The 11,454-nt window shown below is 50.3% G+C and overlaps 1 protein-coding gene across 1 annotated transcript; it reads right to left on the bottom strand.

Annotated features, from left to right (window-relative positions):
- Positions 1–2,750: 2,750 nt before the first annotated feature.
- On the bottom strand, positions 2,751–11,199 carry LOC139233569 (boophilin-H2). The gene is made up of 4 exons (XM_070863971.1): positions 11,145–11,199; positions 9,787–9,978; positions 3,286–3,459; positions 2,751–2,758 (listed from the first exon to the last, which is right to left on the bottom strand). Exons 1-4 carry the CDS (start codon positions 11,197–11,199, stop codon positions 2,751–2,753), a joined length of 429 nt encoding a protein of 142 aa, XP_070720072.1.
- Between the last annotated feature and the right edge of the window lie 255 nt (positions 11,200–11,454).

The following is an 11,454-nucleotide window of genomic DNA, read 5'->3' as shown; positions in this document are numbered from 1 at the left end:
GTACACCTCCCAGCAGCAGCTCCTCCCATCACACGGAACATCACATGGAGTGGCAGTGCTCCAGTCCAGATTGAACTTACAACCCTCTGACTCAGAGGCGAGGGTGCTGCCCACTGAGCCACTGCTGACAGCCAATAGAAAAGAGCGGTGAGGTGAATGCTGGGGACTGTGCACTTCTGTTCCTCGTGTCAGAGAGTTCAGAGTGACACAGGATTATTCTCCAATAACACAAAGAAAACAAGCCTGCGGCCGCTTGAGGCAAGGTACAATGTACAGACACACACTGATGACCTGAAAGAGACACTTTATAGAAGCAGGACCTCCATTTATCACTGATAGTAACAATTATGTAAATGAAGTGTATGGATCGGGTAGAACGTTCAAAACAGCAATAACCAGCACCTTAATTATGTGAAAGTGTTCCAAATAACAATCTTTATTCGTGAGCTTGGAGCTAGTTCAATGATTTATTTCTTCCATTTCATTTCATTTCGATCCCTTTAGTCAGTGATTCATCGTAAATCTTTGTTCCTGGCTTCCTGGCCCTTGAGGTGACAATAAAACAAGAGGGAGAGAAATTCAACTCGGCGCAAGAAAATCCAGAGATGAAAATAGAGGGCACGATCGACCAAGTCACACCCCCGACACGGAGCCCCCCTCCCCCACCCCGCCCCGGGAGAGCGCATCACCCTCCCAGGTTAGTGGGCCCCCCACAGGCCTGAGACAGGAAACGACACAGGGGTCCCGAGCTTGGTGCCCGATGTGCACCCGCCCTCCCCCCAGCACAAAACTCTGCATCGCCAGCGTCAATCCTTAACATATATTCCATTACATGTTTGTACATTGAGTCTACAGCACGGGAACTGGCCATTCGGCCCATCGGGTCCGTGCAGGGGGTTTATGCTTCACACCAGTCCCCTCCCACCCCTCCATCTCACCCCATCACCATATCCTTCCACTCCTTTCCCCCTCATGTGTTTATCCAGCTTCCCCTTAAATACATCGATACTATTCGCCTCAACCCCTCCCTGTGGCAGCGAGTTCCACATTCTCACCACTCTCTGGGTAAAGAAGTTTCTTCTGAATTCCCCGTTGGATGTATCAGTGACTGTCTTATATTGATGGCCTAGTTTTTGAATCCTCCACAAATGCCAATCTATGTCTACCCCATCAGTCCCCTTCGTTAGTTTAAAGACCACGATCCGGTTGCCCCTCAGTCTCCCCTTCTCTAGAGAAAGAGCGAGGTTATTATCAGAGCACAGATCCTTCATTAATTACTTTAAAAGACAAGTGATCGATGCTGTAAATAAAGGGCCACAACTTGGCCAGGTCCCCACTGGGCACATTGCGAGTGGGAGCGCTGCCACTCAGGGCCAAGGCCCGAGATGTCAGTGGCATGTAAGCAGATTTCAGAAAGGTGCCCCTCTGTGACGTTTGTACAGTGAAGGTTAAATCTTTAACATTATCCCCGCACTGCGGGCGGGGGAGGGGGGGGGGGTGGAGAAAATAAATGCAAACCGTTTCTTCCTCTGCATAAAAAACATAGCGAGTGCCAAGCCGAGAATGAGCAGCGCGGCGAATCCCAGGCCCAGTCCCACTGCCAGACCTGCAAAACACCAAGTGTGTGTGTGGTTATCACCGGGCTCCTCGCACACCTCCCGCGCTGCTGCTGCTCATAGCGATCACACCCCGCACCCATCCCCCCACCCCCCCATCGCCCCGCCCCCCCCCGCCCCTCCCATCCCGCCCACCACCCCGTTCCCCCCATCCCCCATTGTCCCACCCCATCCCCCGGCCCCCCGCCCCATCCCCCGGTCCCGTCTGTCCCCCCCGTCTCCCGTCCCCCCATCCCCCGTCCCGTCTACCCCATCCCCGGCCCCAACCCCCATCGCCCATTCCCCCGTCCCTCCCATCCCCCCATCCCGTCCCCCGCCCCGTCCCGTCTGTCCCCCCCATCTCCCACCTCCCCCATCACCCCCGTCCCCCATTCCCCCCCCCCCCCCATCCGATCCCATCCCTCCCCCCCGTCCCATCCTCCGTCCCGTCCCCATGAACTTGGAGACCAATACGGCCAAGGGAGGCCAGGGGCCCATTCCCAACATACCTTCGTCCACTTCCGATTCATCATCAGGGTCACCGGGATCTCCTCCTGACAAAAGGGCATCAAAGCAGCAAGTTAGAGACATGCTCCGCACAGTGTGGGGGCACAATGACGGCAGACTTTCACATTCAGCAAAGATTTGTTTGAAACCAGGTTATTCAAATCCCTCTTACCCAGGAGAAGCCAACTGCAAAGTGGAGATGCTCCCAGATCAGGTGCGAGGGGTCACTTGGGGAGTTTCGGACTGCTTGCTCAAATTTCTGAGCAGGTGAGGGGCCGAACTCCCCAATGTTCCCAGACTCGTTGCCTAGGGGCCTAGCTCCCCAATGTTGCCAGACTCGTTGCCTAGGGGCCTAGCTCCCCAATGTTCCCAGACTCGTTGCCTAGGGGCCTAGCTCCCCAATGTTGCTCCCGAGATCTCCTGGCAGACCAGGGGTGTCCCAGCCGCAGCCGGTTCTATCGCGGCCTGGGCTGTGTGTGCTGCTGACCCATGAGACCACCTTGTGCACACCCAGGGGTAATGGACCACGATCAGGGCTCCGCCCACAGACCCACCCCTCACTGAGGGGGGAGGGGAGGGGAGAAACATTGACAGAGCAAATTAGTGAAAATATAAAGCTTTTGTTACAAGTGATATATTGAGTGCGATTCATTGATCTAGTTTGAGAATTTGATTTCAGTTTAAAAAAAGATCTGGAGTTTTAAAAATTACTGTCAATGCTTACCTGGCCTGGCCTACATGTGACTCCAGTCCGGGAGGGGGAAGGGAGGGTTCATGCTGCGGTGGGGGGGAGGGGGGAGGGGTAGGGGAGGGTCCATGCTGGGGGGGGGTGAGGGATGCGGTCCATGCTGTGGGGGGGCGGGATGGGAGATCCATGCTGTGAGAGGAGGAGGGGGAGGGTCAATGCTGTGGGGGGGGGGGGGAGAGGGGGAGGGTCCATGCTGTGGGTGGGGGGGGAGGGGAGGGTCCATGCTTTGGGAAGGGGGATGGTCCATGATGTGGGGGGGGGGGAGAGGGGGAGGGCCCATGCTGTGTGGGGGGGGGAGGGTCCATTCTGTGGGGGGTGGGGGGGGAGGGGGAGGGTCCATGCTGTGGGGGCAGCGGGGGTGGCTCAGTGTAACGTTAACCCTGTTAGTTTGACTCTGGCACCATGAGGAACGGACCCTGTTGAAAGTAGCCTTACGCATTTTACTGGCACACAAAGTGTTGCACCGGCTGGCGAGGAGGAATCTGTTTCCATTCCCTCCACATCCCCCATATAAGAAGGTTTTGCACTTCTTCTTTGCGCTATCGAAGTAGAACAGCAAGATACGCCCCTTACAGCTTCCCGCGTCCTTTTGCAGCATGCAGGCCCGGTCTGTAGAAAGAGCACAGGGGGTGGCCCATTAGTAAATCACAATAGTACCGCACTGGGGAAATGGGTGACATGCTGAGCACACAATCAGAGAATCACAGAAATTTACAGCACGGCAGGAGGCCATTTCGGCCCATTGTATCCACGCCGGCCGACAAAGAGCTATCCAGCCTAATCCCACTTCCCAGCTCTTGGTCCGTAGCCCTGCAGGTTACAGCACTTCAGGCGCACATCCAAGTACTTTTTAAATGTGGTGAGGGTTTCTGCCTCTACCACCCTTTCAGGCAGTGAGTTCCAGACCCCACCACCCTCTGGGTGAAGACATTTCCCCTCAAATCTCCTCTAAACCTCCCCCAGTTACTTTAAATCTATGTCCCCTGGTTGTTGACTCCTCTGCCAAGGGAAACAGGTCCTTCCTATCCACTCTATCCAGGCCTCGCATAATTTTATACACCTCAATCAGGTCTCCCCTCAGCCTCCTCTGTTCCAGCCTATCCAATCTTTCCTCATAGCTAAAATTCTCCAGTCCTGGCAACATCCTCGTAAATCTCCTCTGCACCCTTTCCAGTGCAATCACATCTTTCCTGTAATATGGTGACCAGAACTGCACGCAGTACTCTAGCTGTGTCCTAATCAGTGTTTTATACAGTTCAAGTATAACCTCCCTGCTCTTGTATTCTATGCCTCGGCTAATAAAGGCAAATATTCTGTATACCTTCTTAACCACCTTATCGACCTGTGGAGTGGAAGATGCCTTTGCGTGAGTTCTTTTAACGTGGGGTGGTCGTTGCACACCAGCTACCATAGACCCAATCCACTTCCGGACCAGAGTCAAACATGGCTGCGTCATTGCCCCAACTCTCTTCTCAATCTTCCTCGCTGCCATGCTTCACCTCACAGTCAACAAGCTGCCCGCTGGAGTGGAACTAAATTATAGAACCAGTGGGAACCTGTTCAACTTTCGCCGTCTCCAGGCCAGGACCAAAATCAACCCAACCTCTGTCGTCGAACTACAGTAAGCGGACGACGCCGGCATCTGCGCACATTCAGAGGCTAAACTCCCGGACATAGTCGATGTATTTACCGAGGCGTACAAAAGCATAGACCTTACGCTAAACATCCGTAAGACAAAGGTCCTCCACCAACCTGTCCTCGCTGCACAGCACTGTCCCCCAGTCATCAAGATCCACAGCGTGGCCCTGGACAACGTGGACCATTTCCCATAGCTCGGGAGCCTCTTATCAACAAGAGCAGATATTGACGACGAGATTCAACACCGGCTCCAGTGCGCCAGCGCAGCCTTTGGCCGCCTGAGGAAAAGACTAGGCCCTCAAAACTGCCACCAAGCTCGTGGTGTACAGGGTTGTAGTAATACCTGCCCTCCTGTATGGCTCAGAAACATGGACCATGTACAGTAGACACCTCAAGTCACTGGAGAAATACCACCAACGATGTCTCCGCAAGATCCTGCAAATCCCCTGGGAGGACAGATGCACCAACATTAGTGTCCTTGACCAGGCCAACATCCCCAGCATTGAAGCACTGACCACACTTGATCAGCTCTGCTGGGCGGGCCACATTGTTTGCATGCCTGACACGAGACTCCCAAAGCAAGCGCTCTACTCGGAACTCCTTCACAGCAAACAAGCCAAAGGTGGGCTGTGGAAACGTTACAAGGACACCCTCAAAGCCTCCCTGATAAAGTGCAACATCCCCCCAACACGTGGGAGTCCCTGGCCAAAGACCGCCCTAAGTGGAGGAAGTGCATTCGGGGGGGCGCTGAGCACCTCGAGTCTCATCGCCGAAAGCATGCAGAAACCAAGCGCAGGCAGTGGAAGGAGCGTGCGGCAAACCAGTCCCACCCTCCCCTTCCCTCAACCACGTCTGTCCCACCTGTGACAGGGACTGTGGCTCTCGTATTGGACTGTTCAGCCACCTAAGGACTCATTTTAAGAATGGAAGCAAGTCTTCCTCGATTCCGAGGGACTGCCTATGATGATGATCTACTTGTCCTGCTACCTTCAGGGATCTGTGGACCTGCACTTCAAGGTCCCTACAGCTCAGGCTGTAACCTGTCTTTTGTTCATTCATCATGGGATGTGGGCGTCGCTGCCAAGGCCAGCATTTATTGCCCATTCCTAATTGCCCCTCGAGAAGGTGGTGGTGAGCTGCCTTCTTGAACCGCTGCAGTCCGTGTGGTGACAGTGCTCCCACAGTACTGCGAGGGAGGGAGTTCCAGGATTGTGACCCAGCGACGATGCAGGTCAAATCTGGTGCAAGTGTCGATGCCGGGTGGTGTGTCTGGTTCTAACCTTATTATTGGTTTTCGTAGTGGTGTGATACACTGCGCGGCTTGCGAGGCCGTTTCATGTCTGTCACCCATTCTCAAACCAAACATTCATTACAGGACTAGAGTTCCGCCTGAGTGTTCGCTGAAAGCAGGCAGCCCAACTTCACATCTCGCCCGATTATTGCCCCAATGGGCAGGGTGGCAAACCGGCTGCTGATTGGCTATCCCCGCTTTGTGTTTCCGTCCAGTACAACTACAGATTGCAGCTTAGATATCTCCTCAGTGTGGGCACAGTTCAATGTTGAGCTTAGATTCCAGTCAGAAATGACAAAACAGAGGAAAATAGGGCTGACACCAACTTTCTGTAGCATATTGTTAAATTTGCTCTGTATGTCGCCCACTCCTTATTTGGGCATCACCGTTGTGTGACACGTCACGCCCGCAGCTGCATAACTCTACCACCAGCAGAAGCCCCGCATCACCCGATCACCCCACACCTGTACCCCCCACATCACAGAATCGCCCCACACCTATACCCCCCGGGGTACCCGATCCCCTCACACCTATACGCCCAGGGTACCCGATCCTCCCACATCTATACCCCCCCGGGGTACCCGATCCCCCCACACCTATACCCCCAGGGTACCCGATCCTCCCACATCTGTACCCCCCCCCGGGGTACCCGATCACCCCACACCTATACCCCCGGGGTACCCGATCCCCCCACACCTTTCCCCCCCGGAGCACTGCTGCACTGTGGGCAGTTCACCATGCCCTGACTTGACGTGGGCATAGACAGGAGAGACCCACAATCAACAGCACGCATTTATATAGCGCCTTTAACATAGTAAAACGTCACATGATGCTTCACAGGAGCGTTATCAAGTAAAGTCTTACATCGAGCCACATAAGGAGCTATTAGGACAGGTGACTGAGAGCTTGGTCAAAGACGTATGATTTGGGAGCATCCTAAAGGAGGAGAGAGGGATAAATTGGTGGAGAGGTTTAGAGGAAATTCCAGAGCTTAGGACCCAGGGAGCTGAAGATAAGGCCACCGATGGTGGGGTATGGGGAGTCACTCCCTGGGTCACAGGGTGAGGGCTCGCCTGTGGGTGCGTGTGTGTCTGAGACACGAAAGCTGAGAAAAACAGACTTGTGGTGGGGAAGGTAGTGGTGTGGGGCAAGATACCTCGATAGAGACGGGACACTGGAAAATTGGGAGCTGCACTGGGCACTTGTACACATTCTAGCATCCATGTCAAGGTGGGAGCGATTGGGTGCAAGACTAAGCTAAGGAATGGTGTCTTACCCCTGGAGATCTAAATATGAAAAGGGAATAAATAGAGGAAGCAGCAGTGGGGATCTGAAAGGTTGCTGTTTAGAGTTTATGCAGGCTCTTGGCTTTCCATTTCCTGGTCAAATACTTGCATTTCTATAGCACCTTTCACAAACTCAGGGCGTCCCAATGTGCTTTACAGCCAATGAAGTCATTTTTTTGAAGTGTGGTCATTGTCATATTGTAGGAAACGCGGCAGCCAATTTGCGCATAGCAAGCTCCCACACACAGCAGTGAAATAAATGGCCAGATAATCAGTTTTTTTAGGTGTTGGTTGAGGGCCAGGACACCTGGGATAACTGCCTTGCTCTTCTCCAAAATGTGCCATGGGATCTTTCATGTCCACCTGACGGGGCCTCGGTTTAACGTCTCATCTGAAAGACGTCACCTCCGACAGTGCGGCGCTCCCTCAGCACTGCACTGGAGAGTCAGCTTAGATTTTTGTGCTGAGGTCCCTGGAGTGGGACTTGAACCCACAACCCTCTGACGCAGAGGCGAGGGTGCTGCCCACTGAGCCACCGCTGACACCCAATGGAAAAGAGCGGTGAGGTGAATGCTGGGGACTGCGTACTTCTGTTCCTTGTGTCAGAGAGTTAAGAGTGACACAGAATTATTCTCCAATAACACAAAGAATACAAGCCTGTGGCCGATTGAGGAAAAGTACAATCCAGAGGCACACTGATGAAGTGAAAGAGACACTTTATAGAAACAGGACCTCCATTTATCACTGATAGTAACAATTATGTACATGGATTTATGAAGGGGAAGTCATGTTTGACAAATTTGCTGGAATTCTTTGAGGATGTAACGAACAGGGTGGATAAAGGGGAACCAGTGGATGTGGTGTATTTGGACTTCCAGAAGGCATTTGACAAGGTGCCACATAAAAGGTTACTGCACAAGATAAAAGTTCACGGGGTTGGGGGTAATATATTAGCATGGATAGAGGATTGGCTAAATAACAGAGAACAGAGAGTCAGGATAAATGGTTCATTCTCGGGTTGGCAATCAGTAACCAGTGGGGTGCCACAGGGATCAGTGCTGGGACCCCAACTATTTACAATCTATGTTAACGACTTGGAGGAAGGGACTGTGTGTAACGTAGCCAAGTTTTCTGACGATACAAAGATGGGAGGAAAACAATGTGTGAGGAGGACACACAAAATCTGCAAAAGGACATAGACAGGCTAAGTGAGTGGGCAAAAATTTGGCAGATGGAGTATAATGTTGGAAAGTGTGAGGCAGAAAAAAATCAAAGAGCAAGTTATTATTTAAATGGAGAAAGATTGCAAAGTTCTGCAGTACAGCGGGACCTGGGGGTACTTGTGCTTGAAACACAAAAGGTTAGTATGCAGGTACGCAGGTTAGTATGTTAGTATCAGGACGGCCAATGGAATCTTGGCCTTTATTGCAAAGCGGATGGAGTATAAAAGCAGGGAAATCTTGCTGCAGTTGTACAGGGTATTGGTGAGGCCACACCTGGAATACTGTGTGCAGTTTTGGTTTCCATGTTTATGAAAGGATATACTTGGTTTGGAGGAAGTTCAGAGAAGGTTCACTAGGTTGATTCCGGGGATGAGGGGGTTGACTTATGAGGAAAGGTTGAATAAGTTGGACCTCTACTCATTGGAGTTCAGAAGAATGAGAGGTGATCTTATCGAAATGTATAAGATTATGAGGGGGTTTGACAAGGTGAATGCAGAGAGGATGTTTCTACTGACAGGGGAGACTAGAACTAGAGGGCATAATCTTAAAATAAAGGGTCACCCATTTAAAACTGAGATGAGGAGAAATTCCTTCTCTCAGAGGGTTGTAAATCTGTGGAACTCACTGCCTCAGAGAGCTGTGGAAGCTGGGACATTGAATAAATTTAAGACAGAAATAGACAGTTTCTTAAACGACAAGGGAATAAAGGGTTATGGAGAGCGGGCAGGGAAATGGACCTGAGTCCATGATCGGATCAGCCATGATTGTATTAAATGGCGGAGCAGGCTCGAGGGGCCGTATGGCCTACTCCTGCTCCTATTTCTTATGTTCTTATGTTCTTATGAAGTGTGTGGATAGGGTAGAACATTCAAAGCAGCCATAACCAGTACCATGATTATGTGAAAGTGTTCCAAATAACATCTGTTTCAGTGATAATCATGCGCTAAATACCTTATTGCTTCTGAAGTCAAGGAACATCACGTGAGGCACATGCTATGAACCCGTAAACCAAACTAGAGGCAGAGAGGATGTTTCCCTTCGTGGGGGAATCTAGAACTAGGGGGCATAGTTTCAGAAAAAGAGGTTGCCCTTTTAAAACTGAGATGAGGAGGAATTTCTTCTCTCAGAGGGTTGTAAATCTGTGGAATTCTCTGCCCCAGAGAGCTGTGGAGGCTGAGTCATTGAATATATTTAAGGTGGAGATAGACAGATCTTTGAGCGATAAGGGGGTGAAGAGTTATGGGAGTGGGCAGGGAAGTGGAGTTGAGGCCAGGATCAGATCAGCCATGATCTCATTGAATGCCAGAGCAGGCTCGAGGGGCCGAATGGCCGACTCCTGCTCCTATTTTGTATGTTCTATAAGATTGCTCTGTTCAATCCCTGGCCTGAGATACCGGGTGGGCCACAGCCCCCCTGGGCCACAGAAAGTGAGCACTCGCCCATGCCTGAGACACCAGACCTGTACTTGCAGCCACATATAAGCAGGCGTATTCCATACCGTCATCGGGATAGATCTCATTCGCCAGGTAGGAACAGTTCGTCATGCAGTACTTATCAGTGAGAAAGCGGTTCTCATTTCCTCCTGCCCCTCTGTATGCAAAGATCTTGCAGCGGTCAAGGGTTGCATTGTAATAAAAATTAATGGTGGGTTTATCTCCCACTTGTCCTTCATCCATTGGCATTTCACAAGCTGCAACACATGTAAATAAAAAAACAAGCTATTATTGCAAAGTATTACACCGTATTTACAGCAGAGAAACAGGCTATTCGGCCCAACAGCTCCATGCACACCAGCCTCCTCCCACCCATCCTCATCTAACCCCATCAACATATCCTTCTATTCAGAAGAACATAACAGGAAGAAGAGTAGGCCATATGGCCCTTCGAGCCTGCTCCACCATTCAACAAGAACATGGCTGATCTTCTACCTCAACGCCACCTTTCTGCACTAACCCCATATCCCTTAATTCCCTTAGTTCCCAAAAGTTTGTCGACCACTGTCTTGAATATACTCATCGACTGAGCATCCACAGGATGCTCTGGGTAGAGAATTCCAAAGATTCGACTATTTGGCCCCTCGAGCCTGCTCTGCCATTCAATAAGATCATGGCTGATCTGATCCTGGCCTCAACTCCACTTTGTTGCAGCCTCCAGCTTCCCTTTAGATGCATCTATACTATTTGCCTGAACTGCTCCCTGTGGTAGTGAGTTCCACATTCTCACCACTCCCTGGGTAAAGAAGTTTCTCCTGATTTCCCGATTGGATTTATTAATGAGTATCTTATATTTATGGCCCCTGGTTCTTATCTCACTTTCAATGGAAACTTTGTCTCTATGTCTACCCTATCGAACCCTATCAGGTCACCCCTCAGTCTTCTTTTTTGTAGATAAAATAGCCCCAGCATGTTCAATCTTTGCTGATAGGTATAGCCTCTCAGTTCTGGTATCATTCTCGTAAATTCCGATATTATTCAAATATTTATCAATATGTTACTTATGAGCACAGACAGGTAAATGCTTTACAGTTTTCTGTTATTATAAAGCAAACTAGTTTCTGATTATTCAGACTAAGTCAGGGTTCTTATAATACTAACTAGGTTAAGAGTTATTCTTACATAAACCAGGTCAGAGTTATAATACTAACTAGGTTCTGGTTATTATAATATACTCCAGAGCAGGATTATGTTATTACAACACTATTCAGTTTAGAGTTATTATAATATAATCCAGGTTAGGTTTATTTATTTATATTTATTAGAATATAAAATTATATGGAAACATGAATAAATCAGTAGATTAAAAATGTCCTGCAATGTTACCATTATTTTAAAATTCATGAGGGTAAAAATCACATACCCGCCCGATACTGAGATCCAGTGACGATACGGGCTCTGAATATCGGACAGGGCATATTGCGGGTGGCTGATGCACTCGCACCTATTTTGCGCTGCAGCCCAAGACAAATATCTACTTTGCGGAAGTCCTACCTCACCGCGGGAATTGAAGCAAAGGACGAGGGAAAGTTTTGCATCTTTACTGAAAATTCGAGCAGCCTCAGACTACAGAAACTGTTACGTTTAGACTGTCCACAGGACTGTACATCTTAAGCTCAAACTGTTGTGACCTTGGTTTCTTTAATGTGACTCCAGAGTGAGGACGCAGCATG

The sequence above is a fragment of the Pristiophorus japonicus genome, chromosome 21 (genome assembly GCF_044704955.1).
Source record: "Pristiophorus japonicus isolate sPriJap1 chromosome 21, sPriJap1.hap1, whole genome shotgun sequence".
Lineage (NCBI taxonomy): Eukaryota > Metazoa > Chordata > Chondrichthyes > Pristiophoridae > Pristiophorus > Pristiophorus japonicus.
This window is presented reverse-complemented; position numbering and strand designations above follow the sequence as displayed.